This window comes from Puma concolor, chromosome C1, assembly GCF_028749965.1.
Source record: "Puma concolor isolate L17-30 chromosome C1, mPumCon1.1.hap2, whole genome shotgun sequence".
Lineage (NCBI taxonomy): Eukaryota > Metazoa > Chordata > Mammalia > Carnivora > Felidae > Puma > Puma concolor.
In genome coordinates this window covers 19,241,577-19,265,999 of record NC_141674.1, presented here as the reverse complement: position 1 = coordinate 19,265,999, position 24,423 = coordinate 19,241,577, and the positions used below count along the sequence as shown (strand labels likewise).

General features: G+C 51.5%; 1 protein-coding gene across 2 annotated transcripts in view; it reads right to left on the bottom strand.

The window, feature by feature from the left end:
* Positions 1 to 24,423, bottom strand: part of MAN1C1 (mannosidase alpha class 1C member 1) — a 141,340-nt gene that overhangs the window by 33,729 nt on the left and 83,188 nt on the right. For both annotated transcript variants that reach the window (XM_086716084.1, XM_025934927.2), the window contains exon 3: positions 616 to 731. In XM_086716084.1, coding sequence (XP_086572210.1) covers positions 616 to 731 — 116 coding nt within the window. The remainder of the gene's footprint in view (positions 1 to 615; positions 732 to 24,423) is intronic.

Below are 24,423 nucleotides of genomic sequence, written 5' to 3'. Positions count from 1 at the left end.
GGATGTGACCCCATCTTGCTTTCTTCCAAGGACCCCGCCTGTTTGAATGTCCCCAGGCTCCCCGAACCTGCCAGCACCTGGCACCATAGGCAGCTGCCTGATGCCCATTCTCTATCCACTATCTGCACAGGGACAAGGTGGGCCTATGAAGATACCCCTTCCTTCTCCCACCTTCTCCGGATGGCTCCTCAGCCTCTCACCCATCTCTAGAGGGCGGCATGGAGTGAGCTGGGGGCTCCAGGTTAGAGCGGCTCAGAGCAGATACACCACTTCTCCCCTCCTGTTGCTACTGTTCTGTGTGACAGATTCAATCCTAGAAGGGACTTCCTGGGTGCCTGCCACCTCGCACGGAGGGGAAGGAAGGGTCGTTGGCTGTCTTCCCTCCCAGGGGACAACAGGCTGGTAAATACTCCTGGGCCGGCCAGAGCTCAACGCCACCTTGAGGCTGGTCTTAGGAGAGGGGGCTCAGCAGAGAGGGCAGAGCCCCAGTTCCAGGACTGCTCTGCTGTGCAGCTTGGGGCCAGAGTCTCTGGGTCTCAGAAGTGACCGGGTGGAGCTGGCCACTGCCCTTCCGGACCCCTTCTGGCTCCAACACCCCAAGGGTGTCTGACTCACCACGTTCAGGTGGAAGTTCTCTTCAACCCAAGCCTTGGCCTCCTGGAACTCGTCCTGCAGCTCCATGAGGTAGAGGGTGTCTAGGGAGTCAATGATGGTTGCCCCGCTGAGGCCTCCTGTAGGCACAGAGATCGGAGGCATGACCCGGGCTCATTCCTGTCCTTTCCATCCCCAGCCGCACAAGCTACCATTCTCCACGCCCCCTCTAAACGCCTAGGCAGGTTCCGAGGCCAAGGTTGGCCCAGGCACGATCCAGGGAGGCTCCAATACCACCAGCCTTTGAAGGGGAGTCCAGGAGCAAGCGTCCCCCCTCCGCCCACCCCAGGCTGCTTCCTCCTCGGGGCAGTGGCCGGGGGCCAGCCGCCTGGGACACCAAGTTCACAGGCCGAATCACTTCCCAGACCTCAGTCCACCCATATCCGCCAGCAAGCCAACCATCAGTGCCAGTCAGGCGCCCATTACTTTTCTGTGACACTGGGGAGAGGGTGAACTGGCATTTCATTTACAAAACCCTAATATGCCAGTCCTCTGACTTTTCAATTCTATTCCTTGTTTTATTCCAAGGAAAGAAAAAAAAATGTTCACAGATATTTATCTGGGAAGGTATTTATTGTTGCGGTACCATATACAATGGGGAAAAGTTGGGAAAAAACTCCAAATCCAACAATAGGGGATTATATAAATTGTGGCTCAAACATAAAATAGGACTATGGAGCCATCCATGCAGGTGACGTAGGCCTGTGTTTATTGGGGAGATATCCATGGGATCTGTTAAGTTAAAAAATGTAGGTTGCAAAAAAAAAAACCAATAAAAAACCAAACACAATATAATTTCTTTATTGTATGCCAAATGTGGATGAGCTTACACAGAACTAAGTCTGGCAAGATGTGATTCAATAGTTACCTCCCGAGTGCTGGGATTACAGGTGCCTTTTGACTTCTTCGGCTCATGGATTATTTTTATAACCAGAAACCTACTTCCATTTGGGAAAAAAAAGGGGGGGGGGATGTTTGGGCAAAGAAACCAAACAAATGCACAAACCAAAGGTTCTGTGGCCACTCTAGGATGGTCAGTCCAGAAAGCGCAAGTTCTGAGGCCTGGCCCCTGCTACTGGGCCTTAGAGTCTTATCCTGGGGAGTAAGGGCTGAGATAATGGTGCAAAATATCGCAGCTCTCCACACCACGGGCTGGGCAGGAGAGTGATGTGGAAGGCCTCCCCACGTGGCACAACCACAGCCTGAGTGTAGAGTCCCATGAAGGAAGAAAGGAGGGAGAAAGCGATGTGCCCGGGGCCATCTGGAGGGCTTCCTGTAAGAGACAGCTGCCTCCTTTAAAGTAAAGTAGCAGCAAATCCTTTAGATACTGGCATGTAGCTCAGGAGGACTGACGGTTCCGCCTTGAAGAGGCTCAGTGAGGACCGCAGGCTCCACCTCCCCCCTGGAGGAGCTTTGGAGCGCACAGGGCTGAGCCCCACTTGAGTCTGAAGCACGAGCTCGGGCTTTGCGGGCACACCTGCATTCAGAGTCAGCCTCTAATCTCCTTAATTAGCGCTTCTCTAACTACTCACTTGTGTTGATTTTGCAGGCAGAGACTCCTGAAACTCAAACCACCACCTTCCTAGGCCTGGAAAAGGATGAGAGGGAGATCAGGAGAAACTGGGAGAAGGGTAAAGCTGGAGGCTTTAGAATCTGCTTCCAGAAGCAAGGGCTCCCCAATCCAGAGTCAGGCATCCCAAGATGGTTTTGGTATTGGGGATGAAGTGAATTTCCAGAACGTCAACTCCTCCTACACTGAAGGATTGGTAGGAAAACACCCAAGTCAAACAAAGTTGAACTTTCCTGGTTTATGCTGGCTGCTTCCCCTGTGGTTGTCAATGGCCAAACCCGGTTCACAGGGACGCTTTACCGTCAGATGAAGAGGCAGTGGGGCATGGGAACGCCCATGGGCCCGAGATGCACAGATGCCGAGATGCGCCCGGCCACGGAGCACCAGCTGGTGTCCGTCCTCTTGGCTCTGAAGCTACGGCCCCCTCCTGTTACACCACAGGGCCTCACACCGGATTTTTTAAGGGCCAGAAGGGATTTTTAAGATCCCACTGCCCCGCCCCTAAATTTCATAGAGGGCCCCCAGAGAGGGGTTGGGACATACCCAGGATTAGATCAAAGGCAGAGCAGAACCCAACTTCTCTCAATTCCTTGTGAAAACAGTTGGATCTGATTGATAACCCTGCCCTATCCCTCCAAGGGACAGGAGGCCGCTCTGACCAGGGAGGGCCTGAAGAGAAGCCCAAGGCCAAGGGGACGAGACCCAGGGTGTCTGATTTCTGAATCCTGCCCTGAGCTGTCCAGTGTTTTTACCCCAGGGGCCTTCCTTCCCTGGGCTGAGCCTGAGCTCAGAAGCCCAAGGGTCTAGGCTGGGCCACAAGGGCAGCCAGGGCTCCTCGTGACCAGCTCTCCTTCCCAAATGCTCCGGAGGCCCCGGCTGAGAAGGTAGCTCGCTAAGGGAGCTTTTGGCAAAGTTCTGCCCGGCTCTCAGGTTCCTGTATCCTTCCTCAGTTGACCTCTCACCCAGGCCCCCACCTACCACACAGCCGGGCTGCGGGCCAGCAAGGCACTTATTGGAAAGCCTTTCATTCCCGGCCAGAGGTTACCCAGTGGCCAGGCTGGGCCAGAGAGAAGGCCCAATCCCGAATTCAACTCTATCTGTACCTGCAGCTGGCCTGGGGCAGCTCCCCAGGGGAAAACACACAACCCTATTCAGAGAATAGGTACTCGATTTAGACGCACAGAGCCGAAGGGGGACAAAAAGGCAGGCAGCCAGCTTGAAAGTTCCACTGGCCTTGGCCCTGAGACAGGTTCCAGGTTGGCTCACTCTCCCACTTCTAGCTCTGAATGCTCATTGTGCACAAAGGACACCTCCCCCTACCCCCCCCCCCCCCCCCCCCCCGCCAGGCAGGAGGCAGTGAGGTGTGTTAAAAGAACACAGCCCTGGGTTCAAACCCCAGCTTGGGGCCAGCCACACATCTGTTCCAAATATCAAAGTCCTCCTCTGTAAAGTGAGGTAAGGCCACTAGGCTAGATACTGGGGAGCCACTGCAGGTTCCTGAGCTGAGATAAATGCATCATATAAGTGCCTGGCCTTTCTCATAAAGACACCTGTGTATGCCTGGGGCAGAGTTAAGTGCTTGACAAATTAGTTCATTGTTCTTATTTCCTGGGTCCCATAGCTCATCCTGAAACACTGGCCTGGTCAGGGAGATGTGGGTTCAAATCCTGGTTCCATCACATACTGTGTGCCAAGGCAAGTCACTGTACCTTTCTGAGTCTTGTGTCCTTCATCTTCAAAATGGGGACGACAGTAGGACCTACTTCCTAAGGATGCCGGGAGGGCTAAGCGGGGCAGTGGATGGAAAGGTGCTGGCACAGTGTTAGGTACATGTGAGCTTCACCCAACACACAGAAGCGTGGCCCTCCTTGCCCTCAACTGGCCCTGGGCAGCCCCTCCACAGTCTTCTGGGGTCACCGAGGCCTTGTGGTGCTCCTGCTTTACCAGCCCCTCCCTGCCCCACAGGGCAGTGCGGCATGAGGCTGCAGCTTACAAAACCTTTGGCCCAACTTAAAGGAAAAGTGTCACATCGGTCCTACCTGTGTCTGCTGCTGAGGCCGTTAACATCCCCGATCCGGGTGGGCACCTGCCTCTGAAAGGGTCTTCCTACCTCCAGGACCCCTCCCCTTCCCCTCAAATTCACCTTGTACATTGTTGCCTGACCTGTCTTCCTAAAACGAGACCCAGCTGTGTCCCTCCTCAGCTCAGGAAGCTGCAACGGCTTCCCAGTGCCCATGCAATAAGGTTGGGGTGGGGGGGTGGGGGTGAAGCCTTTTGGGTCTGACTCCAAAGGATCCGGCTAATCTCCTCTCCCATCAAGCTCTGCTTCCTGGACACGTGCTGCACACTCCTGCCTCCATACCTTGGCACGTGTGCTCTTCTCTGCCAGGAAGCCGTTCTGTGCATCTGGCCACACTCAAAGCCCACACGCTCTCCAAGCTCTACCTCCCACTGGCAGCCTTCCCTGATTCCATCCAGCCAAGCTCCTCCTGCGGAGAGAGCTTCCACTGGTGTGTCTACCCTTGTGCTGAACCTTGGGGCTCTGCTCACCTTCTAACTGACTGCGAGCTCCTTGGGGTCAAGGGTTCCCGCTGCCTCTCTGCACCAGTTCTGCACCTTGTCTCCAAGCAGCCCCAAAGGTCAGAGTCCCCAACCCAAGTAGGCCTCCCACCATTCCCTGTGGCCTCTTTAGATGTCCCTACCTCTGTGACTCTTCCGCAGACTGCTAGGAACGGCCTCCCCACCCCACCTTCACCTGGAGAGATCTAGAGCCCACCCTCAGGAAGCCACTGTGAACGTCATTCCATGGTCTACGTGAGGGTCCTGCCCTCCCTGGACCCTCCTCCCCTGAGAAAACCTTCAGCAGCTCCTCCAGGCCCACACTGTCTGCCCCCATTCTGTGCACCCCCATCTCCACCACAAGAGCTGCCTCACTCTCGGTGCACCACAAAGAATTGCTAAGCTATGTGTCTCTGCCCTTCCGGAAGAGCAGGGCTCCGGGGTGCAGAAGACTCATCTCCGGCTCAAGAAATAGCTTCCCAGTGGAAGTGGGAAAGGCAGGGAGCCAGGATTGTCCATCTCTGACGGATGCACTTACTCTCCCTGGCATCGTGCTTGCTCTGAGCGGACCGTGGCCTTCGGGATGCCACTCTTTTTCTAACCCTGTATCTGCACTTTCCCAGTCTCCTCTGCTGGTTCCTCCTCTTCGCCAGGCCACTATGGATGGGCTCCATCATCACTGGGCCTTTTCTCTTCTCTGCCCTCCCTCATTCCCTTAGTTCAATAACCACCTACATGCTGAGGACTCCCCAATGTCAACTCCCAGCCAGGACCTTGTCCTCACCCCCGGGAGACCATAGGCGTCTCATCTTTAACCTACTCCTCAACCACAGTGGTTAACGCCAAGCCCCTCCTCCCAAGAGCCGTGCCCCAGCCCTTGATTCTGCATCTCTCTTCTCTCCACCCTATCCCGCAGCAAATCCTGGTGGCTCTCTGCACCATTTCCAGACTCCACCTACTTCTCCCCTCCTCTGTGCTGCCCCCTGGGTCCAGCCACCTTCTTCTCTCTCTTGGATTTATCCCAAGAGCCTTCTAACTGGCCCCTGGGCTTCTACCCTTGCGTCCCCCACCCCCACACCTCCACCCATCTATCCTCAACGTGGCGGCCAGAAAGATCCTTTGAAAATGCCAGTCCTTCTGTGCTACTCTTCTGCTCACAACCCTCCCATGGCTCCCATTGGACTCTGAGGCCCTGTGATCTGGCCCCGGCTTCCTCTCGGCCTCATCGTCCACTCCTCCTCCCTATTTCTCTCACTCCATGTTGTTCTTGCAGCCCTCCAAGCCTGCTCCCTGTTAGGCCTTGGCAGTTTCCATCACACTGCCACAACAACAACACCTCTGTCGCTTTTCCCTTGCCTCTCTGTTCTTCCTCAGCACCTTTATCCCCGAGACGTCATGTGTGGATCTGCTTCCCCGTTTACTGTCTTCTCGTAAGGGAACATAGGAGGGGAGAGCCCTGTTTTGTTCGCTGCTGTCCTCCACTGCCCAGGACACTTTCCAGCCCATCACAGGTGCCTGCTGAGTATTTGAGAATAAAAGGCCCATCACTCTGGGTGGGGAGGGTTTGCAGGGGCTGTGGCTCATTCACGTTTTGCAGTGCCTGGCTCTGGTCTGGCACCCAGAGGCAAAGGTACATGTGTTGGGTTGAATAGACTGAGCCCACCGTGCAGGTGTCTGTGGTGACCACGCCCGGGGCAGGTTAGCTATCTATTCCAGGGGCGGGTGCCAAGAGACAGAGGAGACCCCACCACCAGGCTGTGGCCAGATCAGCCAGGGTGGCTGTGTGTGTCCACACCATTGTCCTGTGCGAAGCTATTTGTTGTGCGTGGGTCAGTTTCTGTAAGGGACTGGCCCCCGGCTCCTGTCACCTCCTCCCTCCCCCACCCCCCAGGGCTGCCTGGGCAGGAACCCTGGGCTGCTAGACAGGGTTTGTATCCCCTCTCCTGAGTCTGCTGTCTTAATGACCACGAGGTTTTTATGTGATGTTGTATTAGCAAAGAGAAATGGGTCAGGCCGGGCAACATAAGCTCCAGGAAGAACACTCAGAAGGAAAAAAAATCACCCAAAGCATAGCCTATTACTGCACTATCCCCAGAGCCATACTCTAATGGTTGCATTTAATTTGATGACACAATCCACAGAGACTTTTCTTAATCTGTAAAGAAACAACACAAGTGTTTCTTTCTCAGCTTCCAAGCTTTCTCAGTTTCTCAGTGTGGCTGTCCGGCAGGTTGTATTTCCCAAACATGGCTGCCTCAGTGCACCCCACCCCATGAGAAGGACTCCTCCCAAGGATCCTCCCCTTGAATCTGGGTCGACCTCTGTGACTACCGGGAGCAAAAGAATAAAGCAGAAGGGGCGATGTGCTAGTTTCTAGGCCTAGACCTTAAGAAACTGGCAGTTTCCACTTCCCGTCTCCTGGAAGGCTGGTGCTTAGAACAAGCCACCCTACTGTGAGGAAGGACAATGGAGCCCACAAGGAGAGAACGCACGGGGAGGCCATGTGTGTGCTTTCTGAGTGACAGCCCCTTCTGAACTGCCAGCACCAATCCCACACGCGTGGGCTCCACCTGTCAAGTTACCCTTCAAGCCTTTCCAGCTGAGGGCGCATACACAGTGGTAAAGAGATAAGCTGTACCTACTGTGCCCTTTATGAATTCCTGACCCACTGAATCTGTGAGCATAATAAAAGAATTGTCTTAAGCCACCAAATTTTGGAGGAATTTGTTATACAGCAGTAGCGACTGGAACGTTCTGCTTTGTGGGTGTCGGGGATGATGGAAATGATATCCCCGCTACCCCAAAGTGCATGATATCACAGCATCTTGGATGGTGACGTCTTCTGGCTGCATGAAATCCTTTTAGGGATTAGGACCTCTGCATTTCTGTCAGGTCTGGGAGGGTTCTTTTTCCTTCAGGAATAATACTTTTCTTGAATCTTCCCACGATGGCTATTTCCCGGATCACATAAAATTGTGTTCAGAGGATGTGTGTTTCCAGGCAGAGGTTTCCTGGAGCCTCTGGAAGGACTAAAGATATTTTTTAGGAACTATTCCTGGCACTCAACAGGACGCTCTTGCTAGGAGTGAATCAATAAAAGATGATCAGATCTGATGATGCCACTGCCTTTCTTAGGCCCTCGATGCCCTAATCACATTCAAAGTCCCTGGGCACAGTGCACCAGGTTCTTGTGGTCCAGGCCTTGGCAGCCTCACCAGCCTCTCTGCTGCTCTCTGTGCACGTGATGCTCTACCCACATGATGTCATCAGGAGCTCCCCGAAGGCCATGGGGTTTCTGCTGACATGGGTCCCTATGCCCAGGATACCTTCCTTTTCCGAGTTGGCCTGGTGAGCACCTACTCTCTGTCCTGGGCTTGGCTGGAGCGTGGAGTCTTCTCTCAGGAATTTCTGAGCCACCAAGCAGACCTGCCCACTCCCTCCTGTGCAAGCCTGCCCCACTTTGCCGCAGGCCCCTTGGTCACGGCACTGCTCCCACCACATCGTACGTGCCTGTGAATCCCAGGGGGCACTGGCTGGATCTGACTCTTCCCTGTGGCCCGGGCATCCATCCCCAGGCCAGGCACAGAGAAGGTGAGAGCAGACGGCTGTTGAATGAATGCACGGCTAGTGGAAACACTGACAGCGCCTTCCTGGAGATCCTCGGACACTTTAAAAGCGCTCTTGGCCTCGGAGAAAACACACCATACACAGCAGTGGCCAGGTATTCAAGGAAAACACTGTCGCGGGGACAAAATGGGGCCGTGCAGACATCACGGCCCTCGTGGAACTAATGGCTTCCTCCAGGCTTCCCAAACAGATGTCACGCTTTGCTGCCGTAACAGGCCGGAGGACTTTTGCTGTGGCCGACTGCTGAATGAGGGTCAATGTGACAGATGACCAGACATGGTTCACTGAACTAGTCTACTGGACAGGGCTCCTCACTGGAAAACAGGGTGTGTTGTAAAGACGTTAATGTCGTATTAGTTTGTTTTTAAGTAAGAGCTGAGGGTGCTGCCCGATCGGGAAACTTGTCTTTTAAAACTCCCTCTGACAGTGCTGAGGGTCGAATTTGGAGCCGCTTTTATCTCAGGACATCTCGGAGAGAAGAAAAGGCAGACAGAGGAATTGGAGCCCAGGATGCTACAGTGGTGTCTCCAAAGTCACACAGTGGCTCAGTAGCTCAGGGCAGAGCTGTGACCAGGTACCACCTTCCAGACCATACACCCTTGTAGGCTCCGTTCTAATCCTAGCTTAGTTCCTTCCCAGCTGTGTGATCCTGGGCAACTAACTTGACCTCAGGAAAATGGGAATAAGGTCTCCTTCTTAGAAGGGTGTGGCCAGTTCAGAGAAATGCACACAAAGAGTATTCAGCAGGCATTCAATCCAAGAGAATTTTATATACCCAGCGCACCACACCTAGGTGCTCAGTGCGTGGGCCTGCTATCGTAAGGCTCAGTTCCAGCAGAGGAAGCCACCTCGGGGCTGGCAAAGCTAGGATCCCTTGCAGATCCTTGACCTCCTTGGCCCAGCAGGAAAGACTAGCATGACTTTCACGCCAGGCAGGGAGGAGGCATGAGCCCTCAGGAAGGCAGGATAGGAGCTGGGCAGGCACTGTGGCATTTTCAACACACTTAACGCTCACTGGCAGGAAAGGAAAAGACGGAGCCTTCTGCTGCTCACCCCGAGAGACATTAAAGTCCAGCCGCAGCTCTGGGCAGCTGCTGAGTCCCTCCATACACACTGGCTTCTACCTGGCTTTCACCTGTTAAGTTAGAAGATTGCTCCGTACCCTCCCTTCACCTCCATGGGAGAAGCAAACATCCCCGGCCCATCAACCTTGGTCTTGCCCATGTAATTTGCTTTGGCGTCATGGTGAGTGGGGAATTAAACTGTGCCCTTGACTTTAGGCTCGGCTGTGAGACTTGTCAATGGGATTAGTGAACATGACTTGAATAGAAGTTTGAAATAAGCTTGCATGGTTGGGCCTGCCCTCTTGCACTCCTACCTTTCACAGTGAGAAGTACAAATCTCAAACAGCCACTGGTCCAGGAAGGGTGAGAGACAGATGGAGCAGACTGGACCCAGCTGAGCACAGCCCAGATAGCCTATCTGCAACTATATGAATAAGAAATAAACGCTTCCTAGGGGCACCTGAGTGGCTCTGTTAGTCAAGCGTCCAACTTCAGCTCAGGTCATGATCTCATGGTTCGTGAGTTTGAGCCCCGCATCAGGCTCTCTGCTTCGGTTTCTGTGTCTCCTTCTCTCTCTGCCCCTCCCTCCTCATGCTCTGTCTCTGAAAAAATGAATAAACCTTAAAAAAAAAAAAAACAAAACACTCCTTGTCTGCCACTCATTGTAGAATAATTGTTCCCCAGCATTATTTTGGAAGAGACTGACTGATACAGTACCCTCTTTCTCTTTCTCTTTCTCTTCTCTTCTCTTCTCTTCTCTTCTCTTCTCTTCTCTTCTCTTCTCTTCTCTTCTCTTCTCTCTTTCTTTCAGTTTATTTATTTGAGACAGACAGAGACAGTGCGAGTAGGGGAGGGGCAGAGAGACAGAGAGAGAGAATCTCAAGCAAGATGCCAGCGCACAGCCTGACGTGGGGCTTGAACTCACGAAACCATGAGATCATAACCTGAGCCGGACGCTTAACCGACTGAGCCACCCAGGTGCCCCCAGCCTTATTTCTGAATAGTCTTTCCATACTCCAGCTACACTGTGTGGTCCCCTCTTTCTAGGCTCCCAGCCCTTTACTCAAGCTCTACCTCTGCTTGGGATGCCCTCCTCTCACCCCAAATGTCTCTGCACACTCCCCAGTCCAATGTCTACTTTAAGTCCTAGAGAAAATGCTGCTGCTTCCATGAAGATATCCTTGATTCCTCCACCTGGATCTGGGGTCTTCTTCCTCTGAACACTTTTATCAAAAGAACTTCTTTCAACTGTCATTATGGCAATCCGTGTCACCTGTGTCCTTTTTTTTTCCAGTCCATCCTGGGCAGTGAGTGTCTTCGGGGCTGAATCTCAGCCTGGTTAATCGAAGCCAAGTCAAGGCGTCGCTGGGACTTGCTGATTGAAGGATCGGATGCCCTCCTCCCACGGCCTCATTCCCGGATGAGAAAGCCCCCCCTGACAAAGCGACCCTTGCCAGAGGCGGCTGATGTGTGGTGTGAGGCGCTGGGGGTGGGGGTGGGGGGGCATAGACCAATCCCATGACACCCCGAGATTTTGCCAAGGGCCAGCACCCCACAAAGGTTTGCCTGTGGAATGTGGAGTTCTCCTCGACGCCAACCACCAACCCCTTCCTCGCCAGGGGTTAATAAAAATAACCGCACTCAGCACTGACCCAGCACTTGCTTTGTGCCAGGCGTTGGGCCATATGTTTCACACACGTCTTTTTTAAACCTTGTGACAATTCTATTATTGTCCCTCTTTTACAGATAAAGATTGAAGCTTCAAGGAATTAAGTCGCTTGCTCGAGATTGATTTATTCACCCAAAAGCACATTTCTGAGTGCTCAGGAAACACAGAGGGGAGCGGACAGTCCTGATCTCCACCCTCTAAAAGCTGCAGGCCTGGTGGGGAAGAATGACAGCAGCCAGGCGTCACACAGACAACATCCAGTTACAAAGTAATGCCTGTCGTAAAGGAGGGGAGAGGAGGGCCTGAGGCCAGGAGAGGGGGGGCATTTGAGCCGAGGCCTGAAGGAAGCGGAGGACAGAAGAAGGGGTGGGTACAGGCCAGGCAGAATGCACAGCAAAGACAACAGACCAAGTTGAGGGGAGTCTTGACATATCTGTGGAGCAGAGAGGAGGTCACTACACACAGTGAGGGAGGAGGACGGTGGCCGGGGTGAGGGGGCGGGGCCAGGCTACAGGACTCAGGGAGAGAAATGGATGGCTTCCGGCTGCTCCTCTGGCTGCGGTGTGGAGAGTGGCTGGGAGAGGACCCAGCGGGGACCCCTCGTGGAGTAATTCAGGGAGCCATCCATCTTGGTTGGCGAGTGCCCACCGGGAGAGTGGCAGGGAGTACCTGGGCCCAGGCTCTGAGGCAGCTAGGGATGCCCCCAAGCTGGGGGGCAGCTGTTCCCCAGTCCCGGAACAAGAAGAATTAGCCCTGAGTGCAGGGCAGTGTCAGCCAGCTGCCTCGCCTCAGCCCCATCAGGGGGGCCTCCCACTGCCCTCCCTGGCCCACAGGTTCAGGGTCACAGTGCCATCTTGGATATACATCACGGCCACACAGAGCTATGCATTGATTGCAGCAAACACAGCCTGTGGGTCAGAGCCAAGAGACGCAGATGTGTGCCTCTGATAACAAGATGATGATTTTTGGAAAGGGGAAAAGAAAGGAAATCAAAGAGGCCCTATTCACTCCCAAGAAACAGACACATGGCAGACTGAATGCGGAGACAGCCTGGTACGGAGCTGGGCCCAGGGGAGGGTCCTTCCAGTCGCTGGGATGGCCGAGCTGCCAGGAAGGGGCTAGAAGGGTTGAGCTGGGAGCCACACTCACTAGCTGCCTCCATTTCCACATCTGTACAACCGCACCAACAATAACTCCACCTTGCAGAACCGTCTCGAGGGCGAGGGATCACACCGCATATGTAAAAGGCTGGACGCACAGCTGCTCACACGGGCCTCGGCAGAGACAGAGCAACAGCCACCAGCCGTTGTGGAGGCGGATACCCTGCTGCTGAGCGCCTGTGGGCAGTGCCTCTCTCGAGCCTCCAACAGCCCCATGAGGAGGGCACATTTCGTGTCCCCATTCCACGGATGGGGATTCTGGCACGTAGAGTGGCCATGAAAATCTCCCGAGGTGGACGAAGGGTGGAATCAAGATTCAACTCAGCTGTCTGCATTTCCTTGCCACCCTGGCTAGCTCAGAGGGTCTGAGAGGGTCCCAGGCAGGTGCCCACAGCCACACGACCTCCAGACCACCCCCTTGCCTGCGGGCTGGGGCAACGGCCCTCTGGTGTAGACGTTGCCTGCGTGAGAAGAGCTGGGCGCCTCTCCCCGCAGGAGCCCCACTGTGACACACAGACCAGCCTGGCACCCCTGCTTCCACGAAGCCTCCTCGGATCCCCTCCACGGGGGACGCGGGCTGGTCATGCTAGTCACCTGGCCCAGGCTGACTCACAGGAGGCTCTGTGTGGGTCTGTCTCTCTGACAGGCCGAAGCTCCAGAAGGCAGAGAGGCTGGTCATCTTCGTCTGTGGAGTCAGCAAAGAGCCCAGTAGAATGCTGGGCACCCAGGACTTTCTGAGTAAATATGTGCTGAATTCACCTTCAGAGCTGAGCAGGGGCCAGAGCAGGCATGACCAGATGGCCATTGAGCCCTTGATGGGCCCCCTGCTGCACTCCCAGCATCCAGTGAAGATGAGAGGACTGACTCACCCCACTCTATTGACCAGGGACCTTCCCTTTCTTCAATCCTTAGGCCCCTTCTAGAATCTAACAGGACACACACACACACACACACACACACACACACACACACACACACCCCTCCTTAGCTGAAAAGATACTTGCACACATTTCACCGAAAGTCATGCAGCCTTCTCATTGCCAGACTGATCTATGTTAACCACCTGACCGAGGTGAGGGGGACAGATTTTTATTTCCTACAAAGGATGGGGAGAGGAAGCTATTTTGGAGTAAGGTAGGCAGAGAGTCAAATCTCACCTTGGCTATTCCTAGCTGTGTGACCTCTCATTAGCTACTTCACCCACGTGAGCCTCAACATCCCCATCTGTGAAATGGGGATCATGTCAGATAATGCATATTACTAGAGAGACTGGCGCTAGTCGGTGTAGAGTGAGGTTTTTTTCTTTAAATGTAAAAGGACTGCAGGGGGTGCCTGTGAGTCACCTTTCATTTGATTTAATTTGTGGTTTTTTTTAGAGGCAGTAGTGATAGTGGAAAAAGCCTAGGCTTCTGGTCAAAATGTTTGAGACTTGGCTCTGTATATTACCAGCTCTGTGGCCCTGACCAAGTTACTTAACCTCTCTGAGCCACGAGTCTGTATCTGTCCAAATGGACTGATAATACCCCCTCTGAAGGTGTGGGCATCTTGGATAAGGTAGAGTTAGGTAGAAAGGGGGAGCAGGAAGGTCTGTGCCTGGGCTGCCCAGCGAGAGGCCCCTTACCCCACTTGCCCATGCCCACCCACGCCACATGCCTGGTGTGACAACCCTGAGTGTGCTTCCTGGGGGGTGGGGGGGAACCTGCTTCTGTTTTGGATCTCAGGGCCAAAGCAATTCACAAATGCAGCAAATATGCCAAGCCCAGAAGACAGCTCTCCCTGCTTCAGAGAAAATACACAGTTCAATTTCCTAAAGATCGAACCCCAGGAGCCTTTCAAGGCTTTCCCCGAAGAGAGCAGTTCTTGGAACTTGGGAGGTGCCACCGTCGTGCAGCTGAACAATTAAAGCCCAGAGTATTTGTCATTCTCAGCAAAGGTTTGTGAGGATGGCCGAGAAAATGGGAAAAATCTGATTTCAGAGGCACGGTTTTCAGAAATATATGGTAATCCATTTTTGTCAAACCACAGAAGGCACAGCTCAAATCATTAAAAAGCCATCGTACTTAATCATGCAAAGAGAAGGCTGGTCTATGCCTCTCAGATCATTTTCAAATGGTTTCAGGTTAACTTTCAAAAACTGACAGGCAAGCAGGGAAGGGATTATGACAGACGATAACTTGAGGAATTTCTGGTTCTGGTTCTCGGCAGGCGAGGGATTTATTTGAGAGAAAATCTCCACCCAGACCTTGGCCTGATGGTGGTGGGGACAGCGGTGAGGGAGACTCCAGGATGAATGGGCGATGACTTCTGCCCGCAGGAAGTCTGCAGCTGCTGTCTCAGAAAGACGGGAAGTTCGATGGCAAACTATTAAGTACATGAGTAATTATGATGTATTGTGACAGGGGCTAATAAAAGACAGGAGTTTAGGCAGTGGTAAGTCTCAGCTGTGAGCATGCATACCTGGGCTTGGACTCCGTCTGCCACTCGCTAGCTGAGTGACCTCACCTAAGTTCCCGTCTCTCTCAGAGGCGTGGCTCCCCATCTTCTAGGCTTGGAAGGCTGTGAAAGAGTTAATCCCTATAAAGCCTTTCAAGCAGTGCCCGGTATACAGTAAACTCTCAGTCTCAGAGCTGGCTAAGCAGCTAACTCTGCTGAAGGGAGGCTCATAGATGGCTTTTGATTTAGATCAGGAAGGACGAGCAGAAGTCTGCAAGGTGAAGAACTGGAAGAAAGACCTTCCAGGCTGAGGGCACAGCATGGGCAAAAGCCCCATACGGTGAGAGGCTGGTCAGGGAGGAGCAGAGCATATGTGGGGAGGGGGGATAAAGGGAGTTGTGCTACAAGCTAACTTGGAGTCCTCCCGGGAAGGTCTGTGAATGCCAGGCTAAGGGTTTGGACTCTGTCAGGAGGGCTGTGGGGAACCACGGAGGTGCGGATTCAAAGCTAACTGAAGGGGCCACAGGGAGGCCGTGGAAAAGGCTGGGGCAACGTGTAATCCAGGCTCCTCACAGGGTCAGGAACATCCTGTGTCTTCTTCCAGGTCTCAGTCCACATTGGGCACTTGTTGACTTCTAAGTGACCCCCCCACCCCCCCTTCAAACTCTGATCCAGTGTCCCCAGCCTCTGTTCCAGGAAAACATTGTGTCCTATGCCCAGCAAATCTCACACACTCCCCGTGGCTGGGGCAGAGCCATCGTGGGGAAACTGCTGCCCAGTCCGGAACTTCATGTCCCACCCCCTTTGCATTTAGGTGGGCCATATGACCAAGTTCTGGCCAATGGCATGTGGGCATGAGTTACATATACCACTTTGAGGCCAGATCCACCTGTGGGATGTTCCAAGGCCAAGGTGACCTTGGGTGTCACAATCTGAAGATGATAACGCCTCCAGCACCTCGGGTGCCTAAGTGATCGTGAGGAACAGAGCCCCTTCCTCCTCCCGTCAGTTTGACTTTATATGAGCAAGAAATAAATGTCTGCTGTCCCCATCCACTGAGCTCTCTGGGTTTACCTGTTACAGCAGCTAGCGTTACCTTACGTAAATACACCCACTAAATGGAGCGACCTTGGGCATGCTATTTTGCCTCTCTGAGCCTCAGTTTCTCTCATGCAGACTGTTACGAAGGCCCAATAAGACGGCAAACGTGAGGGCTGCTTTGCAAGCAGGAAGTACTACAGAGGTGGCATTCGTTGCTGGTGTCATTGGCTTCCGTCTCTCCAAGTCCTGAAGGAGAGGGGGCTCTGCACAGACCCTGCCGAGGAGGGAGCACTGCAGCCAGGGCCTTGGAGAAGCTCTGGGCAAGGGCTAGGGTCCACCCGCAGATCCTGACCTCACTCCAGGTTTTAGTTCTGTTTCTCAACAGAGATGCTCCCCCAAATAGCTGAGCCCCCTGGGGGAGGGGGCTGGCGCCTGGCTTCCATCCCCGGCAGCTCCCCTGGGAAGGAGTCAGCCCAGCCTTCTGATGACTTCAGCCTCTCAAGACTCATTAGCAGGAAGTTGCATGCCCTGCCAGGAAGATGCACGCCTGAGTTTTCAGACATGCCAGGTAGGCACTGTTATCAAAACCCTGTCATGTCTCCGCACAGCCCCCACCCCCACCCCCACCCCCACCCCCTTCTCCGGCTCTGGTGTCCTCCTGCCAGTCTCTGTGCTCAGGCCACACGCTTGCTGCCTTTGAAGATCCGAGAACCTTGTGTGGCTGTGTTCCGCCAGCCAGTCTGGCTGGGAGCCGGGGCTCAGGAGCCCCCATCAGTGGCTGAGGCTCCCCCCGCACCCTGCTCCTGAGCAGTCCCACACTCCCAGCCCAGGACTGATGCCGAGACTTACAGGAAGACAGGAGAAAGGCCTGAGTGGCGTGTGATGTGATGAGCTGGACCTGGCCATCAGTGACTTTAACGGGACCCTGGTTACTACATGTCTTTTTGCCGAGGGGGTTTCTTCCCCTGTAGCTTGGGGGCGGGGGTGGAGAGTGCCTGTCCCCCAACCACAGGGGCCTGGAGTCAGGGGACCTGCTGCCTGGCTCTCAGGCTAGCGGGTACAGACTTGACCTTCTCCCCCCGCCTGCTCCCTGGCTTTGGCTGGGGACTCTGAGGAGCTCTCAAATCACCTGACAGAGTAAAAACCATCCGCGCCCCGGACTAGGCTCTATGGAAAGACAGAGAAGAAACAACAAAGACAAAAAGCATCCATTTCCAAAGTCTTTTCACACACAGTAATGCACCTGTTTGATCCGTACACCCGGAGGGTGCCATCACCACTACTTCATCGAGGAGGAAACTGAGGCTCACAGAGATAAAACAGCGCCCAAGGCCACCCAGCTAGTCCCCTGGGCGGTAATCTGAGCTGGGTCCTACAGGCCCCACAACAGCCACAGTCCCCTGCTCAGGACATCCTACATGCCATTGAACTCTACAGCACAGGTGGTTACGTTATCTCCGTTGCCAGATGACAAAACTGAGGCTCAGTGAGGTTAAGCAATTTGTCCAAGGTCACACGGCAAGTAAGCGGGAACCATGGCCTTCATGCCTGCAGCGTGGGCGTGCTCTCCCTATGCCAGTTGTTTCCCCAATGAGGAGGGTCCCACCTGGGGAAGGCAGGGAAAGAGGCTGCAAGAGCCTATCAAGCAACAAAGCAGGATATAAAATTGCTTTTATCCACGTGTTGGTCACCATTGCATTCAACACCTGAGCGGGCACGGATCCGATGGGGTGGGATCCGGTAGACAGTGGGTGTGTGCCTCTGAGTGAGGCGAGGCCTGGCAACTTCTGTTAGCTCACGGTCTCCCTTGGCTGAATTTTCCTCTGGAAGGACGGCTGAAGGTTAAGGTAAATAGGAACCAGGTAGGCGCAGGTGTGGTGGCCCTGGTGGCAGGGGGCCTTCCTTCTCTTTCTCCAGGTGCAGGAGCCACCTGGCCAGGTAACCTCTCCACCTCACCACATTCCAGACAAGCTTCAGTCTTGGGCAGAGATCCAAGCGAATCTGAACAGCGACCACTGATCCGAGCACTTAGAGCTTTTGAGAAAGTAAAGACTCACAGGAGGGGGCCTGAAGCGGCAGCTATCGCCCAAGCAGCGTTAGGGAGGCCCCCATGTTTGCAGTCCCCCCCATCGTAGATGCTGAGAGCAAGGAGCTGGCCTCCAATTGCTCTCTAAAGGACCCTTTGTGGACCTGGTCCTGCCCACCTGGGTGGCTCATCGCCCACGTTTCATTCCATGCTGCAGTCATACTCAGTTCAGTGTGCCGTATCACCAAGGCTTTGCTCAGGCTCTACCTTCTGCCCAGAATGCCTTCCCTTCCCCTGCCTTCCTATTCTTCTTCTTCTTTTTTTTTTTTTTTTAATTTTTTAATGTTTATTTTTTGAAATAGAGACAGAGCACGAGCGGGGTAGGGTAGGGGTAGAGAGAGAGAAGGAAATGCACAATCTGAAGCAGGCTCCAGGCTCCGAGCTGTCAGCACAGAGCCTGACGTGGGGCTCAAACTCATGAACCATGAGATCATGACCTGAGCTAAAGTTGCATGCTTAAGTGACCGGGCCATCCAGTCGCTCCCCCCCCAAACTTTTTTTTTTTTTAATTTTTTAACATCTGCCCTCCGATTCTTAAGCTCTAGAATGCACATCTGTGGTTCTCAATTGCCCTAAATCCATCCGTCAGGTTTAAGATTATTCAGTCTCCCTCAAAAGTCATATATCTTAAACTTCTACTAACACACTTTAGGAGAATCCTGGTACTCTTAGCAGGGGGAGGGAGGAACCGAAAAGTGAGATGGCCCAAGGACACAGTGCGCATCTGTGCTCTCGGAGGCCCTAGCACGGCGGCCTTGCTCTAGTCTGCCTCTGCACCCGCTCTTGAGCTCTCTCACTGCCACACCCTTGCACATGCTGTGCCTTCGACCCAGAATGCCATTTTACTCTTCTCTGCCGGGGATGCCCTAGCTCATCCCTCAAGGCCCAGCTCGATGTGACCGGCTCTGTGCAGCTCCAGAGGTAGAATCCGGGGCTCCTTCCTTTGTGTGCCCCACACTTTGTACATCATGACTATGTGTAGATCCTTCCCCCCAGACACTCTGGGGGTGCCAGACATGGCCAGTTTACCTCTGCATCTCTAGCAGCGGGCCCGGAACTGGCCTAGAAATGCCTCATGGATGAATTAATGAATGAGCCTGTTTGGCTACGATGCCAAGTGGCCTAATTCCTCACCTGTGGGCCTCCCCTCTCCAGGCACAAGTGGTGCATCTCGTCTTCACACCACATGGGTATTGACCAGACTTAGGTTTTAATGGTGCTTTAACAAAAGGCAGTGCCCACCGTTCATTTTCCTTGGCTAATTACATTTCCCGATTGAAAACGCTTATCTCTGGGTTGGTGTTAAAGACATAATCAGTTTCCAGAATGGATTAAAAAGAGGTGAGAAGCAAGAAAATAATTAAGCCAACTTCTGATTGAATCAAATAATTAAGCAGATTAAATCGGTTGCCTGTGATCTACAGCCCCAGCCTGTGCTTGGGGAGTACATTTCTCTATCGGAGAGATCATTTCTGATTGTTTTAGAGACGGACAGCATTTCTTCCAAGCAGTAAGCAAAGGAGTGACTGTCAACTGAATATAGATCAGGGTGGCAGGACCCCAGGTTCCTGGTTTAGTAGAAGAAAACTCGACAGTGGGGAGGGATACTCTGCTCCAGAGCCAAGCCTGGGCATCCGTGGTAGAGAGGCTCCATCAGTGGCCCCCAGCAACTCACCCCTCCCTGCACCCACGCCTTTTGGCACTCCAAGTGGGGTGTCTGGCTCTGTCCTCTTACTCTGGGCTCAGCCGTGTGGCTAACTTTAACCAATGACAGCAAAGCACTGCGTGTTTCCCCTTGCTCTCTTGCCCCTTTGCCATGAGAACATTCCTGGACTGGCCTGCTGACAATGGAAGACACGTGGAGCAGAGTGGAGTTGCCCAGTTGTCTTGGCCCAGGGTCTCCTAGATCAGCCCACCCTCGGCCGCCCCCAGACAGGAGGGTGAGCCCATTCAAGATCAGCAGAGTCACTTAGCTGACCCAGCCAGGAGCGGCTGAACCGTGAAGACCCTCACGCTCCGTAAACACTTTTTGTTGCATGCCAGTGAGGTGTGTGGGCATTTGTTAGGCAGCATCGCTGTGGCAATACGTCACTGATATGGTTGATGATGTTGAGGCTCAGGGAACCCAACGATTGATTGTAAGTGCAAGAGATTGTGGTTCAAGAGAGCAGGTTGGGTAAATGCGTTAACCTCTATTTCTCCCCTGAAACTCCACGAAAGCAACGGCGTGAGAATTTTTCTAAAAGGCACTAATCCACAAGGACAAAGCACACAGAGGAAAAGACAACAGCAGCAAAGTTCTGGCAGCTGGCAAGGAGACAGATGTGTAACACTGACTTAGCAAAGCCGAGAAAGCAGAATCTAAGCCATGACGCCGAAAGCAAATGAACACCAGGTCTCCATCCACGACTCCAATGGCTCTGGAATTGGTGAGAATACCAGGCATCTCTGGAAGTGGAACAACAGAAGGATTTGTTCCAAGTCAGCTTAAAGGCAGTAAGACCCCTGGATCTCCTCCCTACCCCTACTCAGCTAAGAACACGTCCCTTTCCCACTCCAGCAGACAAGTAGAGCTTGAATCATGGAAGGGAGTAAGACAGAGGTCCTCTGGACTGTGGGATTCCTGGGAGAGGCACAGAGCACCATCCTGACAGCATGAGGGCTGGGCAAAGGTTTCTGGGATATCCCACTTGCTCCCCTAGCCCTCCTACCCACCTGGTTCTCAGGCTGGAGCCAGGAGTCCACCCTCTAGGTCGAAGAATGGAAACACCCTCTCTATAGAATCTGACCAGTCCTAGGAAGTAAGAACCTATATCAACAAGTCCCCTGCCAGGTCACCCGACAGTGAGGCATTAGCCAACAAAGCCCAGTCACGACACTGGAGCCCCAACCATCTTGTTTTCTGCTCCATATTTAACATGAGCACACAACCAAGGATCCCTAAACATTTGTGGAAAAACTAACACATGAATTAGACATACATACACACAAATAGGGAAAGTAAATTTAGAGGACACAGAGGCTCTGCAGGGGGGAGGAAACTACACAGGATAATATCCTCAAAGAGACATGTTGCATCCACAAGATAAGAAGGGATGCTCAAAATAGAACATTCACAAAATAAAACAGAACTCTTGGGAATTAATACACAGTTTGATAATTGAAATAAAAAAAAAAACCTCAACTGAAGAGCTGGAATATAAACTTGAGGAAATTTCTCAGAGCAGAACCAAAAAATATATTGTTTTAAGCAGGAGGGAGGAAGAGAGAAAATAGAAGAATAAGAGATTTAGAGGACCAGGCTCAGGAAGTCTAACATTCAAACTGTACGAATTTCAGAAATGGAGAAAATGAAGGGAAGTAACTAATCAAAGAAATAATTCAAGAAAACTTCCCAGAACTGAAGGACATACATTTGCATACTGAGAAGGTCCCCTGATTTCCCAGCGCAATGGCTAAAAAGAGATTCACACTAAGACACATCATCATGAAATTTCAGAATATCAACAACAAAGATTAGATCCTATAAGCTTCCAGAGAAAAGACACAGGTCACGTACAAATGATCAGGTATCAGAATGGCATCAGGCTTCTCATGAGGAATGCCAGAAGCTAGAAACAATGAACCAATTTCAAAATTCTGAGTAAAAATGACTGTCATCTTAAAGTTCTTTATTTAGCCCATTAGCAATTAAGAGTGAGATTGGAATAGAGAGATTTTCTGATTTTAAAAGTTTCAAATATTTTACCCCCTCAATTCTTCCCAGTGTACTCTTTTCCCAGAAACTCATGGATAGGGTAAACTGAGAAAGACATGGGATTCAGAAAAGTTAGGCTTTAAAACAAGAGGGACTCGGGGCGCCTGGGTGGCTCAGTCGGTTGAGCGTCTGACTTCGGCTCAGGTCATGATCTTGCGGTCTGTGAGTTGGAGCCCCGCATCAGGCTCTGTGCTGACAGCTCAGAGCCTGGAGCCTGCTCAGATTCTGTGTCTCCCTCTCTCTCTGCTCCTCCCCTGCTCATGCTTAGTCTCTCTCTGTCTCTCAATAATAAATAAATGTTAAGAAAAAAAAAATTAAAAAAAAATAAAACAAGAGGGACTCACAGCTAACATCATACTTAACAGTGAAAGGCTGAAAGTCTCCTCCCCTAGGAGGAGATCCTGTTCCTTAGATTCAGGAACAAATAAGGATGTCTGTTGTGCTTAACACTGTACTAAAGATTCCAGACAGGGCAGTTAGGCAAGAGAGAGAAACAAAAGGCTTCCACACTGGAAAAGAAGGAGTAAAACTATCTGTTTACAGGGGCACCTGGCTGGCTCAGGCAGTTGAGCATCTGACTCTTGATCTCAGCTCAGGTCTTGATCTCAGGGTTTTGAGTTCAAGCCCCATATTGGGCTCCACGCTGGGCACAAAGCCTACTTAAAACACACACACACACACACACACACACACACACACACACACACACACACACACACACACAAAACCTATCTGTTTGCAGGGAGCATCATCTTACACATAAAAATCCCTAAGGAATTTTAAAATCCTAAAAATTAAAAGATCCTAAATCACTATTAGAGTTAATAAACCAGTTCAGCAAGGTTGTAGGATACATTAATACACAAAGATCAACTATTTTTATAAACTAGCAATGAACATCCAAAAAATGAAATTAAGGAAATAGTTCCATTTACAATTGGACCAAAAAGAATAAAATACCTAGGTATATGTTTTTTTTTAATTTTTTTAAAACCTTTATTTATTTTTTTGAGACAGAGAGAAACAGAGCATGAACGGGGGAGGGTCAGAGAGAGGGAGACACAGAATCCGAAACAGGCTCCAGGCTCTGAGCTGTCGGCACAGAGCCCGACGCGGGGCTCGAACTCACAGACCGTGAGATCATGACCTGAGCCGAAGTCGGATGCTCAACTGACTGAGCCACCCAGGCGCCCCCCCCCCCACGTATACGTTTAATTAAAGAATTTCAAGACCTGTACACTGAAGACTAGAAAACATTTTTGAAAGAAATGAAAGAAGACCTAAATAAATGGAAAGATGTTCTGTATTTGTGAATTAGAAGACTTTAATCATGTCAAGATGGCAATGCTCCCCAAATTAATTCAATGTAACTCCTATCAAAATCCCAGTGCTTTTTTTTTTGTTTTGTTTTGGTTTGTCTTGCATAAGTTGACAAGCTGATCTTGAAACTCATATGGAAGTACAGGCGCTCATACAAGGAATAGCCAAACATTAGCCAGAACGATCCTGAATAAGAAAAACAAAGTTGGAAGACTCACATTTCCTTTTTTAAAAACTACAAAGCCATAATAATAATCAAGACAGTGCGATACCGGCATAAGGACAGGCCTGGAGATCAGTACAACAGAACTGACAGTCCAGAAATAAAATCTTCCACAAAGTCAGTTGACTTTCAACAAGGATGCTAAGACCACTCCATGGGGAAAGAATAGTCGTTTCAAAAAATAGTGCTGGGACAACTGGGCATCCACGTGTAAAAGAATGAAGTTGGACTCCTATCTCACACCATACACAAAAGGCAACTCAAAATAGATCACAGTTCTAAATGTAAGGGCTAAAACTAAAATGCTTTTAGAAGAAAACATAGGAGTTTCATGACACTGGGTTAGGCAATGGTTTCTTAGATACGACACCTCAAAAGTACAAGTAACCAAAGGAAAAAACAGATAATTGGACTACATCAAATTAAAAACTTTTATTGAAAACTATACCACCAAGAAAGTGAAAGACAATCCACAAAATGGAAGGAAACATTTGCAAATTACGTGTCCAAAAGGGACTAGTCTCTGGAATATAGAAAGAACTCTTACAACTCAACAGTAAAAAAAAGATCAATTACCCAATTAAAATACGGGCAAAGGATTGGAATATACATCTCTCCAAAGAAGATATACAAACGGTCAATAAGCACACAAAAAAAGATGCTCGACATCATTAGTTGTTAGGGGAATGTAAACCAATGGGGCGGCTGGGTGGCTTAGTCGGTTAAGAGTCCAACTTCGGCTCAGGTCGTGATCTCACAGTTCATGGATTCCAGCCCCGTGTCGGGCTCTGTGCTTATAGCTCGGAGCCTGGAGTCTGCTTCACATTCTGTGTCTTCCTCTCTCTCTGACCCTCCCCTGCTCTACTTGGTCTCTGTCTCTCTCTCTCAAAAATAAATACACGTTAAAAAAACAAAACAAAACAAAACAAAACCATTATGAGATTACTTCATACCTGGGATGACTATAATGAAAGGGATGACAGACTGTAACAGGTGCTGGCCAGGACGTGGAGAAAACGGAACCTTCGTAAGCTGCTAGTGGGAATGTAAAATGGCGCAGCTTCTTTAGAAAACAATTTGGTCTTTTCTCAAAAAGTTCAACATAGAGGTCTCACATGACCCAGCAGGTCCGCTCCTAGGCATCCATGCCCGAAAGACATAAAGATATTCGTTGACACAAAACTGTACATGAATGTTCACAGCAGCATTATTCATAGCAGTGGAAACAACTATGGTGGAAACGACTCAAATGTCCAGCAACTG